This window comes from Charadrius vociferus, unplaced genomic scaffold (assembly GCF_000708025.1).
Source record: "Charadrius vociferus isolate BGI_N301 unplaced genomic scaffold, ASM70802v2 scaffold70, whole genome shotgun sequence".
NCBI classification, from domain to species: domain Eukaryota; kingdom Metazoa; phylum Chordata; class Aves; order Charadriiformes; family Charadriidae; genus Charadrius; species Charadrius vociferus.
The window spans coordinates 4,280,140-4,297,132 of NW_009646851.1; the positions used below are offsets into that span (position 1 = coordinate 4,280,140).

Here is a 16,993-nt window from a genome sequence, read left to right on the forward strand (position 1 = left end):
TTTCCCAAAGAGTCCAGGTCCATCGTTGGTTTCTGTTCTGTTATTTCTTGTCTGCCCTTAAAAAGCAACAGAAATAAGTGCAGTCCAGTGTGAGTCCATGCTCCCAGGTTCTGCATCTTCTTTGCTTTGGACTCATCTTCTCACTCTGGATTTCAGCTGCAGGAGCAGGGAGCAATGATCCTCAGGAAACTTTGAGAGGGGTTTGCTTTGTGTGTCTGATTCCCCCTGTAGCATCTCTTCCTGCTCCACCTGACCAGCAAAGCAGGTCGAAAAAGAGCTCCTCCCTCTTTTCTCCTGAATGGTCTTCTTCTTCTTTGCTTTGGAGACTCACAGCTTCAACCAGGTCCTGTCTCATGGCATCACCAAGAGTAAAGCAGGGACAGATGTAGTCTGAAATGGCTGTTTTTGGAGAGCACCGTTGGTACCACTGGTTTGTTACATGAGTTTCGTGGCTGTGGATTAATTCAGAGCAAAATACTTTATGACAGGCAAACACTAATCAGATATACTCTTTCCTCAGTAATGCTATTTCAGAAATTTCCTTGGTACAGCTTTACATGCTGCATTGTCATTCCTGAGTTCATTGAAAAATATGTAGAGACATTTGTTATTCTGCTGCATTTCTTGTCTTTTTTTTTTTGTATTTTCCTAAAGTCTGGCACAGCCTGATCCTCACCATGTGGCTTTGAATCATCCTCAAACCACGTTTCTTAGGTTGGGCTGGCAGACAAGGGGCTTGAACGTGGGAGGGCGCCTGCATCCTTTGTTCTGCAGAGCATGTAGACATGGTGCAGCAGCTGTTGCCCAATTTCATCCCAGTTGTGAGGACTGTTTGAGAGGGAGTCGTCCTACCTGGGACCGAAGCCCTGGTGATGCACAGCTCTGTGACATTGCCCACAGCCATTGTGTAATTTGGGTTGACGGTGTGGGAACCACCAGCAGGGAGATTTCCACCTCCTGGACGCTTCCCTCGCTTTGTATGAAAGTAAACGAAGCAATGGTCTTGACAGAGCTCTGCTAAGGTGGATGTGAAAACCGTATTTAAAGACTAATTACAGGAAATATGGCAAAAAAGAGACGATTAAAAAGAACTGGCGTTGTTTAGTCTAGAGAAAAGGAGGCTGAGGGGAGACGTGATAACGGTTTTTAGGCATGTGAAAACTTGCTGCAAAGGGAGAAGTAAACTGTTCTTCGTGGCCAAGAAGAAGAGGACAAAAATAATGGGCTTAAATGGCTATACAGGGAGTTTGGATTAGATATGAGTAAAAAGCTTTCTATCTACAAGGTTATTTAATCTTGGGAATAGACTGCATGGTGGGACATCTCCATCCCTCAGGGATTTCTAGGTACAGGTTAAATGAATGTCTATTAGGAAAGGTTTACGCATAGCAAATCCTGCTTGCGGTTAAGGTGGTCCCTTCCAGTGCTGTTTTTTTTAGGATTTTATTAGGGCACATCTATTCATGGAAGCGCAGGGAGGACAGACTTCGTTTTGCCTCCACTCTGACTAGGCTGAACGTGTCCCAGGCCAAATCCAGCACCTGCGTGGGCACGCTGGCTAAGGACCAGGCACGTTCACCTCAGCGCTGGGCATACTAGCCTGTTCTCCATCCGATCTGATTTCAGTGGAAAACGAAAATTGCAACCACGCCCAGGAAAAACACCACTAATCCTTTATATTTGGGACTGTTTAGCAGTGCCAAATGTAACGGGACTTTACAGCCCCAGCATCACCTCAAAAGCCCAAACTAGCCCCCAGGCTGATGGCGTTTGAAGGCGAGGGCCATGTTTTTTCTTCCCTGCTCGTGCAAGGCTCTGCGCTGTTCCACCCCGGTTATTGCTGGGGCTCCTGGCACCACCGTTCGCCGCCGCAGCACTGCGGGCAGGCTTCAGGAGTTAAAATCAACACTGTTGTGAAGGGAGTAGGAAAGAAAGGATGCCCGCTATTCAAAAAGGTGACAAGCACAAGGGAGGAAATGCTTGGCACCATTACAATGGCATTTTTTGGTCTAAGGGGCTCTGGTGTGACATACAGCAGCTTGTTAAGTCTCGCTTGGTGCTTTTCTGTGCCTTGGCACTTTTCTGTGCCTTGGCACGCTGTCACTTTTACCCCCAGTGCTACACATATGCTCTATGTACTTTGTACAGCAAATGTGGTTTCACTTGCTTTACCATCTATTAGTTCATTTTAATTGTTTGGAAAAATCATCATACACAGACATGTCTGCTAGTCATTAGCATGAGTCAGTAATGAGTTTGGGGTTTAATTATTTTATGCTGTATATATGGAAGCGCAGTGTGTTGCTGGGAACTCGCTCAAAACACTTAGGTTTGGTTTAGACGTATTTTGTCTGGAGCAGGGACAGGATATTTCTGCTGTGGCCTGCCCCATGCCCAGTCACTGGCAGGTCACAGTGACAACCACGTGGATGCCGTGTGCTGCATGATGTTCCTCTGAAAAGATCTCAGGAACTGCCACTTGCTTTGGCGTAAAACCTGACCTTCAGCAGGGTTTGCCTGCCCTGGTTTTGAGGCCAGATGCTCCTTCAGCTCCCTTCTTCCTGGCAGATGTTCCCCACGGCGCTGCAAAGCCCTTGCACCCACGGCCGGGGGGCTGCCCGTGTACCCCCAGCCCCACCACCAGCCTGATGCCCGGCGCAGGGATGTGGGTGAGACGCTGTTTGGCTCCGGTGTCCATTCCCTAGGCTGCGGCTCTGCTGCTACATAGCAGCAAAATCGGAAACAGATTCACCCTCCTTCGGGTTACAAACATGGACTTCAGACACTCTTCTGGGATTTCACTGACAAGCCCGGCCAGCAACTTACCATACCCTAATCTTCACATTGCTATTATTAAGAGTGATGATGGTTTTGTAACAATGTGTTCTTTGCTAGAAGGGTTATATCTGGCTTTGAACAATTATTGCTTGATTTTAATTAACTTTTCTTTATGATATACTTTCTGCCCAGATTTGGCAGTGAGCCTCACAGTGTTTCACAGCATTTTGCTTAGGAAACATTGCTATCAGCACTTAAAAATTTGTGGAAGAAAACAGCAAAAATATTTTAGGTAATTTAATATTTCTGTGAGAAGAATTCTTAAATTCTGCAAACTGGGAAAGCGCCCCTTGATTAAAAACCAACTTTAAGAAACAGTCTAACTACTGTAAAGCCTTAATTAACAATTACAATTTCACTATAATTCTTTGCTTGTGTGTCATGAATGTTGTATTTCTAGGTTTCTTCAGTCCTCGAAAAGGATGTAACTTGACCTTATTACTTAGCAGAGGTGAAATATTTCCTGTCATAGTATCATCCTATTAGTATTTTTCCTAACCCCGTTTTTCTCTCCCTAGACTATGATGTCTGTGCCGAAGCTCCTTGTGAACAGCAGTGCACAGATAACTTTGGGCGAGTCTTATGCACTTGCTACCCCGGGTACCGCTATGACCGGGAGAGGCACAGGAACAGAGAGAAGCCTTATTGCCTGGGTGGGTAGAAGTGTGTGTTCATCTCATCTCATCTCATCTCATCTCTGGTTAATGATGTATTCTGCTCCCTCAAGTCTTTTAGGAGCCCATTTAGATCTGAAACCTTTCTTATTCGCTTTACTATTACAGAATAATGTGTTTTTAAACTATGCGAAGCATTGGTTCCCAGAACTAAGAGATCTAAGTCCCCCTGAAATGCTTAGGAGTTAGTACCCAGAACAAGACATATGCACCCAAACACTCCGAAGCCTCAGGCTGATGTAATTTGCCTTTTATTAATTCCTCCTGCAGGTTTTGAATCATATCTGGGATTTTAGCCTGAGACGAGGGACACGATTCTAACAGTGACCCTCAAAGCACTATAAGCATGCCTAATTATAACACATCCTTGGGTTTTGATTCAGATGGCCAGTACCTAGTTCAGGACTGATCACTTATGTGTGGTCCTTGTGTGGCTAGTCCCCTCTGATTCCATAGTCCGTCCCTGCATAGTTTGCTGTGCCAGGGAGCCAAGATTTGCAGGATCGAGCTTTTCGATGCAAAGAAACGGCCACACGGTGCCCACCAACAAAGTGCCAGGTATGTTAATAATGATAGCGCAGTTTGCCCAGAGCTCCAGCCCAAAGCACCAGCGGTGCCGCAATTACTCATTTATTTAGCCACAAAATCTCCTGGTACCTTTAAAGGTACCTTTAAATCTCCTGGTACCCTTTTATTGCGTGTGCGGTGTGAAACCTCCAGCTGCAGGGCGTTTTCAGCTCTTGCTCCTCTCCAGATATCGACGAGTGTGCCACGAGCAACGGGACGCTGTGCTCTCAGATCTGTGTCAACACCATGGGCAGCTACAGGTGCGAGTGTCACGAAGGCTACACGCGGGAGGCGGACGGCAAGACGTGCACCAAAGGGGATAAAGGTATATACACTAGTTGGGGGAGGTGCTGGTAAAGGTCCTGACCCAAAGCGGCATATAAAAAGTTGGTCTGTCGTAAAGGAGAACTGCTCCCTGTGCTACACTTGGGGCTGGGGGTCTGAAGCTGGGATGTAGGTGATGTAGGTGATGCCCCTGGAGACCCCGGGTTGTTCACTGGGCACCCGAGTGCCTGCGGAGCGGTCCCGCGGCACGCTCTCCTCCCTGGTTTATGAGCTGCACGCACACAGCAGTAAATCAGTAGTCACACCTATAAAGAAAGAGCACAAGTTCACTGAAGGACGTGGAAAGGATCTTCCCCTGGAGAGGCAGAGTGGCTGATCGGTGAAACTTGCCATTATGGCTTCGGTTAGACCATTTCTCCTTGATCCAACTGCTAAAAAACGTATTTTGCTCCCATACCAACCTGGATTATACCTAGTTTGCAGTCCAGAGCTCAGGAGACACGGAGGGGTGGGGGGGGAACGCCAGATGCTGACCCTTATAAGCCTTCATTAATTTCATCTGTTAATTAAATTAATTTCAGTGAGTTTAATTTGTATTTACGTGCCAACATCTGAGATTGGCAAATGGCCCTGGGCTGGGTGGTTAGTGCCGCTGGGCACTCAGAGGCTCAGGAGAGGTGTGCCTGGGAATTCCACGCACCTTTCAAGCATTGCCTAAATCAATTGCTAAATTATGTTGAGTAACGCTGAATTCTGCTGATCTGCAATTAGTTTGTGTGTCTCGTGACTGCGGTCAGACTTTTTTCTTTTTTTTAATGAAAGTAATATGTGATGGGAAAGGGGTAAAAGTGAGGGCTTGTTCTTGCTTTTCACTGTTGGTTTCAATGTAGATGTGTGTGCTGTGTATAAATGATTTTAATTTTTGACCTCATCCCAGTTGTTAAATTACAGCATTTAGAGTACTGCAAATTAAATACTGATAGAACAATTCAAAAAGAAAGGAAGAAGAAAATAACCCATGCTCCGGAAAAAGAAAAACAACTCTTGATGAATGGCGACTTACCACAGGTTCATCAATTAATGCCTGAACACATGTATCATTGGGTGCTCTAAATCCCGATGGATGGCCAGAACAATTTATAATTTTGATTTTCTTCTGAAAATGTGTAACTGGAGCCACTCCATTAACTTTAATTGTTCCTCATAGTTTTAAAATGTTTTTTTTCCTTGTAAGTGCATGGGGGTCATAAAGGAAAGAGGCATAACCTATATAATCCCCCAACAAATAGGATTTTTAGTTAACTTTTCCTCTGGCTAATTCAAATTTCCTGACAGGGTAATGCCCAAAGTATTCAGGATAACAGACCATTCAAAATATTCAAGGCTGTGGAAATAACTCTAATATTTGAAAAACACTAAATGTACACGGCACATAAAAATGTCAGTTCCAGTACTTAATCTGAAATGAAATACCCACCATCACTCAAACATTTCCCAAATCAGCTGTGTGAAGCAGAGGAGGACGCTTTCTGCTCTGCTGAACTGCTGTACTCCAAGGTAATGTTGCTAATTACCAGACCCATGCTGCAAATGAAAGAGGAGTTGGCCACTGCTATTCCGCAGGGCTTGTGTCCGCAGCTCATCCCAAAGGAAATCAAGATTTTCGGCAGCTCTGAGAGTAACCAGCTGTAGCGACGCACCACCCCGTGGTCAGCCCCAGCCCTGCACCGCCCCGGAGAGCACCGCATCTGCGCTGGAATTCCTTCCTAATAAACAGATTATTTGCTTTTCATGGCAGCTGAAACACTTACATTTTATTTCAAGATTTAGTGTGAGAGACATGAAACCACACGTATCCTGCTCCGTCTTCAACCACGTTGCATGTTTCCTGGGGGATTATTATTCATGTTTTCATCATGCCACGCCTGAAGGTTGTAATCCAGGCACTTTTTTGACTCTAGAAGCGCGTTTGACTGAGAGGTTTGGGTTTGTGAGTGGCGCACAAGAATAGGGAGCATTTTTCCCGCGTAGGCAGTCATGTTGCATTTGACGGACACAATACAGCTACCCACGCTGAAGTAGGCAAATGAAACCATCTCAGCAGTCTGAGCCCAGATAATACAACACAGATGATCAACTCAACAGTCTCCATGCAAAGACCGCCCGCGGCACAGCTCCCCGCAGAGCTCTCCCCCACCAGCATCTCCTCCTTTTCCAGCGTCAGCAAGACAGAGTCTTCGAGCACATGCAAAGAAAACACATTGCTCTGCCGAGCAGATCTCTTATCGATTAGGCACCGTGGGGCTCACCGGTGTCTCGCCAAGATGAAAGGACCCCCGTCAGGATAGCAACGTTATGCATGAGCTAGACTTCATGCTTTAGAAGCCCTTCATAAAATGGGGCCGGTTTAAGCCTTTTCTGAAATAATTTTACTTTCCTGGTGTAGGTCTGTGCAATGGAAACAGGCTATGTAAGTGCCTTGCTCAGTGCTGGCCAAACTGACCCTCGTAGGTGACCTTCGTATCTGCACGGCACATGGGTGGCTCCATCTAATTGCTTCCTGCCCCCTCTGGCCTGTCCTAGGTGGCTCCTGGCTTTATCTATGCTTTGTTCTGGCTTTATTCATGGTTTGGTCGTGATACAGGATCAGATGGGGGTAAAGTGAATGTTTGATGGATGACTCCTTCTCTGGGCAAATCATCACCTCTGTCTGGTATGAGTTAGGGGGATTCCACCTCTCTCCTGGGACACAGCTCATGCTCGTTTATGTGATGCTGTTGGACTTCTTCCTCCGACAAGTCAATCCAACTGGATTTGCAGAAATCTCACTGGTATGATATTTCCCAAACATGAGCTGACACCCACCATCCCACCCCGCATTCATGTCCATGGATTGTTACAGCCCTGTTTTATCTATACTTGTCAGCCCCGTGTACCACATCCTTCTGGAAGATAAACTGGATTTTATAATGAAACACGAGGCCAGATTCACCGCTTCTTAATCTGCACGTAATTCCACTGATTCTAGTGGGATTGCATTAGGTTTCAAATAGCAGAGGCACTGGCAGTTTCTCCCTATGACTGTACGTTGCTTTCAGCAACATTTCCTAACACAATGAGTGCATGTTATGAGGGAACTCATTTGGTAAGACAGCTATTAAAAGAAATTTTGGTTAAGACTAGTACCAAACCCAAACTTTATTGCAGTTTGAAAAAAAAAAAAAGGCATTTTTTCTAATGGCTCTATCTATGTGCCTCTGTAAATCCTACATGGATTGTCAAAATGGACATGTCAAATCACTGGTTTTATTAAAGGAAGCCGAAAAATTGGAGAGGGAGGAAGAACTCCATGAGGGAGCCACAATACTGACTTGTGGTCAAGAGAAAACTTACGTTATAGAAATATCAAGAGGTGTCTTGATTACAGCATATCAATTCCTTGTTAAGGGGAAGAAAAAACCACTGTGTGCTGCAGATTCTTTGATCTATCAGAGAAAGACTTACGGGAAAAGAGGCTTTGGAAGAAACCAAAGGCAAAATGCTTAGCATTAGAAACACAGCGGTGAGGAAGGGAACAAGCAGATGCTGTGTGTTCAGGTATCTTCACCCAAAGGCTGGAGTCCCTCTGGGAGATGTTGTGGCCAAATATTCTTGGAGCTAGCAGAGCTACAGTTTGGTGACATTCTATTATATGTTATGTAGAGTTCATCAGAAAACTCCAAGTAGTACCTTTTGGCCTTAAATATTTGAGCCATCTGAATACTGTACAGAAAGCTGTTTAGGTATTACCAAGCTGTGCGCTATCAGAAAGGGCCTAGAAGAGCAGTATGCTTACTGTCATGAAAATGTTAAATAAAATAAAGAGGAATATCATAGGTTATTGTAACGTCAAAGAACTGCAGCTGTGGGAGCAGGCAGCTGAGGAGTGGGGAAGACCCCCAAGCCTTTGCTTCATAATCTTGTGATCATGCGTTAATACCAATTCTGATTCAGCGTTAATACAATGTTTAACTGCTGCTGGTCATTGCAGCATCTTGCCCTTGCAGCCCTCACCTACCTGATTAGGAGGGAAGAGAAATAAACCTCTCATAGAATCACAGAATACCAAGTTGGAAGGGACCTCAAGGATCATCTGGTCCAACCTTTCTTGGCAAAAGCACAGTCTAGACAAGATGGCCCAACACCCTGTCCAGCTGAATCTTAAAAAGTGTCCAATGTTGGGGAATCCACCATTTGTTGGGGACATTATTCCAATGGCTGATTGTTCCCATTGTGAAAAATTTTCCTCTTGTGTCCAATCGGAATCTCCCCTGGAGTGACTTGTGCCCATTACCCCTCGTCTTTTCCATGTGACTCCTAGTAAAAAGGGAGTCTCCATCTTCCTTGTAGCCACCCTTTAAATACTCGAACATGGTGGTAAGGTCTCCCCTAAGCCTTCTTTTCTGCAGGCTGAACAAACCCAGTTCTCTCAGCCTTTCCTCATGTGGCAGGCTTCCCAGTCCTTGAGGAGATGGTGGCCCATCTTAGTGGCCCTGCTCTGGACCCTCTGCAGCCTGTCCACATCTTTTTGGATAGTGGGGACCAAAACTGAAGACAGTATTCCAAGTGCGGCCTGACAAGCACTGAGCAGAGTAGGGTAATGACTTCTTTATGACTGCTGGCGATGCCCTTTTAGATGCAACCCAGCATCTTGGTGGCTTTCTTTGCTGCAGCAGCAACACACTGTTCACTCATTTTGAGCTTCTTGTGCACCAGGACCCCCAGGTCCCTTTCCACAGAGCTGCTCCCCAGCCAGGTAGATCACAGCTTATGCTGCACTCCTGGATTGTCTTCTAAAAGCAAGCATACCCGACGTGGCATTATATCCAGTGGACTAAATGTACTGAAAATCAGTTTTTCCTAAATTTGTGAAATGGTGGTCCGTAGATGACCATCTGAAGGGTGCAATGTTCCTTACTGGACCCTGCAAACATTTAAGGTTAAGTACCACATATCTTTAGTATTAGAAAGTTCCAGTTTTATTTAAAATGATGCATATGTTTTCAAAATCAATACACATTCCTGAAAAGATGAAGGACATTAAAGCGTGTGTCCAAGTGAGAAGCATAGTACAAACACATTGTAGTTGAGCCTTTTTGAAGATTTTGGCTTTAACCGGCAGCACATGCAGCACTTTGCCATTACTGGACATGGTCTGAATGGTCAGTGTTCCATCATGTCCAATGACCCTTCCAGTTAGCATTGTACAAGGCCACACATCGTATGCAGGGCCCCAATACACTTGATGCTTCTCAACAACTGTACGTGAAAGAAAAGCTCACCGAGAGTTTGCCTGTATGTGTCACCCTGTGTTTTAGAAATCACATTTCTCTCTAAGTGAACATCTGTTGAAACAGTGCTTGTTTGTTTGCGATGCAGAAATGCTTCACTGCATATGAGAATGGGAAAAGGACAAAAAATAACATTTGCAATACAGCTTATGGTTTGAATAATTTAATGGATTCCTGAAAAGATCCCATTCATGCGTAGTACCAACAGGTGTGACCCTTTCTGCTGTGTGGATTTAAGTCCCTGTCATTAATCTCAATCCCCATCTCTGCTCAGGCTGATTCCATCACATGGAGGAATAACTGGCGATGATGAAGAGCAGTTTGTGCAAAGTGAATGAAATGACCATATTGTGAGGGATTTTACTGTAATTTACAGCATATGAAAATTTGCCCTTTGGGGGACTGTAAATCAATTCAGATCTATAGGGTTAGTCTACCCTACACACAAAGATAAAAGAAGGGGTGTAAACTTTTTCAGGCATTAAAAAAAGAAATTCTTTGGGGACTGTTAAGTGGAAACAGCTGCTTTAAAAATGAGCTCAGAGCTGTCCCTGTGAAGTTTCTCAGCCTTACATAGCAATTCACAGTCAAAGCATTAATAATGGCAAGATGCTCTCCTCTTTTCACAGTCTGGGGAAATGTAACAACCTTCAAGTTGCTTTTGCAATCACTTTATGAATTTCTTTGCTTTGGATCTTTATATTTGTATTGGAAACTGCTTTCTTTCAGCTGGGCTTCCTGAGAAATCTGAAAATGTGGCGAAATCAGGGACATGCTGTGCCTCTTGTAAGGAATTTCATCAAATTAAGCAGACGGTTTTACAACTGAAGCAAAAGGTATGAACACTGATCAGTCATGTCTTTACCAGACCCGCATGTTTTATGACACCTGAGGTTAAATTTAAATGTTTGGAGCTGTCACTGCCATGTGGCTCTTGTGCCCACAAAGATGATGGCAGCGTATTTTAAAATCATCTAGGAATGCCATCTCTTCCTTATGCTTCTGTATGGCTTGTAAGCAGATTGCTAACCAAGCTCGTGGCTGGTAACCACGAGGTTGGTAACACAGTCTGGCAAAGACCCATCCCAGTCTGAGCCCAGGTTTCTTGGCAGTCTGCGCTGGCCACAGCTTTTCATTCATTCTGAATGCACGGGATTTTGGACTTGATCCACCTTCAGTGTATGCACGCGCAAGACATTCTGCAGATGCGGGAACATGGGAGAATATGATTTTGCATTAATAGGGTGTTGATACAGGATTCTTGCCAAGTAGGAGGTGCGTGGCTAGACACAAACATCACTAGCGCATACATTACCTTTAATTCTTTTAAAAAGAAAAACCCTTATCCCCAGCCTTTTTTGTTTTCACCTGTGTCCTTGCAAGCTGAGAATAATGCACTTAAATCTTCCCCTGGCCTCTAACTTTAATCACTTCTGTATGTGGCCCCCTTCTGCACTTGAGTAGGATTGAAATAACCCAGAGACCCACCCCAGGATTTGGAGAGCCAAGCGCAGGGGTGCAGGTGTAATGCCTTTTCTGGTGACATCTCCTTCAAACATTAAGATTCTCTGAAATGGAAATGTTCTGCAGGAATATTCTCAGCAATGCATGCTGACAGGCTGTAATTATTTCACCCAGGGTGCTCATTTAATTTAATTGTGTCAAAACACAATTTGGTATACTCGCTTGTTGCATTTAAAGTTATTCATTCAATGTAATTTATATTAGGAAGAAAGAAGTCTGCTTCACTAAAATTAAATGCACGGAAGTTTGAGATATTCATTGTCACAAAAATCTCAAAATGTCATGTTTTCCTTCTGAATCAGCATGAAGACAGATGTGGAAGTGACAACATTTCATGTGTGATGGAAATTCTGTCTTTCAAACCAACGGTAGCAAACAGGTTAAAAAAGGATCGATGCTTTTGAGTGGCTGTTTGTCCAGCCGCAGTCCGTGATGCTGAGTAGGCTCACACTGACCCCCAGGGAGGGCTCTGGGGTCACACTGTTGGCCAAGTTGTTTGCTGCAAGAATCGATGGAAGCCAATGGCCTGAATTAATGGGAATTCTTCCATGTCTCACTCCCACTGTTAGGTGTCTGTGTTCAAACTCAGTTCTGGAAAATGAACGCCATCGATACCTGTCGCTGTGGGCACTTGTACAGTAGCTGTGACCAAACTAAGCAGCTCGCTCTAGCCTCATAGCGAATGTCCTGTCATGGTCCACAGCCTAAATTTTCCCCAAGTGTCTTCCTAGTGGGACTTGATCTATTTTTCGTCCTCAGGGGGAGCCCACTGTGTTCTGCCTCACACAGGCAGAGCTGGAAGAGATGGTCCCCTGGTACCCTCAGCATTTTTTACCCAACAGGGATGAGAGCTTTTGTCCATGCTGAGCAGAGATCTGGCCTCATGCTGCTTCTTTGCCCAGTGAGACATGAACCCTGGTATTTCACCAGCCGGTCCCCATGGGCAAGTTCTTCTGGGGAGGACGTCTCTCAGTATCTGTGGTTGAAGCTGTTCTGTTTTGCACAGAAAAATTCATTTCTGTCTGCCAGAGAGATGGTTTATGGCAATGAGTCTTCAGTCTTGTGGTTAAGGCTTTCAGATTCTATGAACTTTATGCAAAATTATGTTTAGCAGTAGAGTCTGTGAAGGATCCAATCCAGCAAACCCTACAACTGGGAATTGGTGTGTGCTTCTGGAAGTGGGAGGTGTGGTTCTGTGTCTCCTTAGGAAAGGACAGGGCTGAACTCAAGTCCTGCCACCTCTGGTGATGACACCAGTACCTTTCTGGAGGATTGCAACATCCATTCCAGATCCAGGACAGAGTAGTTCTAGGATCAGGAACAGAAAGTCCCCTTGCATGGTCATCAGTGGGATGCACTGTTCCAATATACTAGAGGGCTTTGGGCAGCCCTAGGTTGATCTCAGACCTTGCCAGAAGGAAGAAGAGTGGAAAGCTAAAAAACTGAGGGAAAGATATCTGACATGTTGACACACAGCCAACAATTTAAAAAAAAAAAAAAATCAAGTAAGCTGGATCCTATTGCACACATGTGTTTAAACATCTTAATTAGAATGCCATGTTCCACATCACTCCTGTCCAGCACAGTCCAAATCGTCTAAAGCACAGATCTCCCAGAAACTACCAAAAACTCTAGGTGCAGCATGCAACACAACATATGGGAGTCTTGTTTCTAGTACTCCCTTTCTTTAAAATTTACCCTCACTAATATTTGCACGCACATGGAAAAAAAACATATTTTCCAAGGCCCATTAAGTTTTGGAGCTGTGGATGGAGAAAGCCAAGGTCACTCTGGACCAGGATCCTGGTTCAGTTAAAAGGTGAAATAGAAATTAGGCCGGTGAGTATAGCCAATCCCTAAGAGGATGTGAGTCAACATCAAAAGCACATGGTTTGGCCCCAGTGTATGTAACAACCATTTTCTGGCCAGAAGATATCAAAGAGCAGTGAGCTAGACCAGAGCCTGGGTATTTTGGCACTCATAGTGTATGCCTCAATTCCAGCTGACTCAGTGGGGAAGCATGTGTAGATGCTTTAACAGCAGCTATGTGATTTTTTTAAAAAACTTCCTAAGTTGTTACAACAGCCTTGCTGGCAGGAACAAGTCACTATTTAAGCAACAGAAAAGAATACATTTCCAGATCCTCTTCATGATGCGTCTTTGCCACTAAATGCACCTTTTCACTCCAGCCTGGCCATCTGCAATATAACCTGAAGAGTATTCATGGCAGGGACTATATACTAAGTGACATTTATTTATCAGCTGGGATAGCAGTAGATCCCCAAAATAGGATCTGGTCAGAAGTTTAAATACAGGCTTTAAAGAGGATATCAATTAATCTGTCACTTAATTATGGCCACCCCTGAGGAGAAACACTCACTGATGACACGGCAAATTTTCTCACAATTGCCTGAAAAATATAACGCTCTCAGGTAGTCACAGGATTTAACTCTGTGTCTCGGTTATGTCATGGCAGTGTTGGGACTGCAGAGGCCTTGTTTGATTTGTCTCACGTAATGGAAGTTTTTCAGCATGATGGTCCTTGCAACCTTCCATTTTTATCCAGCCAGGATGCTGCTCTGGACAGGGTGGACGCACCTCTGGGAAACAAAACTTCATAGCGTGCTGACCAGAGCCGGCCAGTGGACCTCCTCGTGTTGGTCCTTGGCCAATGTGGCTATGAGAGCCCCCAGCTACTTGAATTTTCCTCTTCAGCCCCAGGTGTAAGGTGCTGTGACCCATGGAGCAGCCTTTTATCTTCAGCAGTCCCACGCTTTTGTCTGTGCTGCCATGACAGGGATGTTGGCTGAGAAAGCTGCAGGGTCATTGGTAAACAAAGCAGATGTTTTTCCTTTGGAAAACCAAAGATGACAGCGCAAAGGGCATACCAGTAGGTGTGCTGGATCCCCATTTTGTATGTGAGCAGATTCATAGGAGTAAGCACATAAGAAACACCCTGTGGGTCTTCTGTGAAGTGCTGACCTCATCCAGCCACTGATTTCGGTGGGAGTGGAGTGAGTCTACCAAATTCTTGTAAGACTTACATCATGTCGCTTAATTTGCCTTTAGTGCAGTCATCTTGTCATCGGAACAACACTGCTCTCCAAAACCTGAGTCACAAATGGCTGATAAATCCTTGTATTCCTGTCATCACATTTTGAATTCCAGACTGAAAAATCAAACTGGTGTTTCGGAAATGTCACCAGGAACTGTCTCAACATTTCTAACTTTTTTTTTTCTCACTTTTGCTTCCTTCAGAACTGTTCTGTGCATCCAAACCCAAACTGCAAGGAGCAGTGACTGCCATTAAAGTGAATTCCTTAACTAATAACTTGTTTGCCAAAAGAAATTTGCCCAGTTACAGTATGTACTGCAAGTGCATACCATTATTTTTTTCCTGTGCATTACAAACAGAAGGTTTGCACTAAGGGCAAGAGGGTCTATATAAAACCCTTACAGAAACAAGTAGGAGTCTTGAGAACAGTCCAGTGCAGGGAACTCCAGACAGCTGATTAAAAGCATTGTCAGATAGCCGGAGTTATCATGTATTTTATTTAATGCAGCTCTCCCACAAAAATGTTGCTAAATCCAGCATCAAACTATCCAGTGAGCCAAATTCATTCAGGGCAGCAATAAACCTGACCCGGGGATAGATCTGCCCTGGTATTGCTGAAATAGCTCTTCAGTTCTGTTTGGCAGAGCAAAATTCCCAACTCTACATGCATCCACTCACCACTAATAAACTTCTTTCTTCACTGCAGAACAGCCTCCTGGCTTGTCATCTCCCTTCAGCTGCCTCTGGAGAGGCTAAACATTTGCAGAATATTTCTAAATATGTTTAATTATTATATATATTCAGTCTGGGCAGATTAATGTTTAGCGGATAATTAAACGCCTGATGTAATGGATAATGACATTTTAAACTATAGTGTGCAATTCTCTGTACATTTTCACTTATTTTAGCTTTGTGTCTCTATGCAGAGCAGATCCAGACATCTGTTGGGTTAAATAATATTATTACAAGGCCAGATACACAAAGAATTTGGGGCTCTCATTGAAACCTCTGAAAAGTTAGGGGTTTGTGCAGCGATTGAGAACTTAAATATCTGAGCAAATGTTTCCCTGAGGAAGGGCAGTAAATGAATAGAGAAAACTTCAAAGAAAGAAGAAGACATTTCCTGAGAAGACCCGAGCAGTTACGAGACTTAAGTTTTTGACAACTTGTTGCTGTATCTCTCCTGGATTTCTCCTGCCCTCTATTTGGATTGACTTGCAGTGTATCCACAGTGACTTGAAAAGTGAACAGCCTCATACAGTAACATTTTATTCTGATGATTTCAGTGAAGGATATGATTAAACATTCTATATTTTCCTGAAGTATTTAAATATGCTGTTTGTCCACATGAAAGCATAACCAAGAATGTAATTTATCCAGCTGAACAGTGAAGGGTTTACAGTGATTTTTGGTTTTGGCAGGTTGCTTTGCTACCAAATAACGCTGCTGATCTTAGCAAGCAAATCACTGGTGAGAAAGTGCTTGCATCTAACGCGTATATCCCTGGCCCCCCAGGCCAGCCTGGTCAACAAGGCCCTCCAGGTAAGATACAGACCAGAGAGATGTGAATGTGCAATAGTGCCATGAATAAAAAAAAGAAGCTTCAATCTCTCGGTGTGATAGGATTTCATGTGTTCCATATTGTGATTGCTGTTATTATTATATTTGCGTTTGTGCTAAATTTAAAAAGAAAACTTTCTGGTCATTATGGTCAGCCTCTGCCACCTGTCTAACATCATCCATTGTGTCTTAGTCTCTGCGTGTTTCTTGGCGTGCAAGCTGTGTTTGTCCTGTATGTGTTAAATTTCTCCCTCTCCCTGGGATATCTCGCCTGCTTCAGTTGTCATTTCCTGTATTTTAACTCCATCTTAAAACACTCTCCGTTTCATTTCAGGAATACCTATTGCTTTAGCTCACTGTCATTAGTAAAGCAGAAAATATGTTTTCAGTTTGTGGGGTTTTGTGCCAGCTGTTTTATTTTTCCTCATCTGGTTTTGCAAGGATTCATTTGTTGGTTTTATGTTGTGTTCCAGATTCTAAGGAATCTGAAAAGAAAAGTAAAACACCACTCACACCTTCTTTGCTAAGGTATAGCTTGAAACAATAAGAAAAGCAGAGAGTTCCTAAAGCTCTAACTTAAGCCAGACACCATGCAACCTGCAGCCAGTGGTGCTAAAAATTTTGCAAACTCTGTTGAATGCAGATATAATTTTGGGTCAGCAAGAAATCCAAGAAATTTTAGCAGTGTGCTAGGTTTCAGGAAGATTCTTACAGAGGACTAGCAGATATTCTTTATGAGGCCTGATTTACGCCCTACTGAGCTGCCCCCCATTTGTCCCCGCTTTTGCAGTCTTGCTTTGGGTTTTGAGTCTTTATCTCATTTTCTTGGAGGATGAGCGTCTTCAGTCTTCAGTATATCGTTAAGTGCAAGGACAGTGTGGTTAGAGATTCCGCCTCAGACTCTGAAATGTACAGTGCGCCGCCTTGCAATCTCTCTAACATAGGCATGACTCTGCATGTCTTCCACCTGGTTTCCCCATGGCTGAGCTCTCCAAGGTACTGCAGATTTATCTGTTGCGCTTGAACACCATCCCCGCTCTCCTCCTCCTCCTCCTCCTCCTCCTCCTCCGTCTCCTCCTCCTCACCCTGCCCTGAGCAGCCCTGTGGATGGGTCTTCAGCAAGAGGCCCAGAGGTTCAGCACTGAACAGCATTTTACTCC

The 16,993-nt window shown here is 44.2% G+C and overlaps 1 protein-coding gene across 1 annotated transcript in view; it reads left to right on the forward strand.

The window, feature by feature from the left end:
- CCBE1 (collagen and calcium binding EGF domains 1) overlaps positions 1-16,993 on the forward strand; it is a 146,150-nt gene that overhangs the window by 126,217 nt on the left and 2,940 nt on the right. The window contains exons 3-6 of the mRNA XM_009894233.1: positions 3,357-3,491; positions 4,267-4,416; positions 10,424-10,530; positions 15,695-15,815. Of these exons, the coding sequence (XP_009892535.1) occupies positions 3,357-3,491; positions 4,267-4,416; positions 10,424-10,530; positions 15,695-15,815 (513 nt within the window). The remainder of the gene's footprint in view (positions 1-3,356; positions 3,492-4,266; positions 4,417-10,423; positions 10,531-15,694; positions 15,816-16,993) is intronic.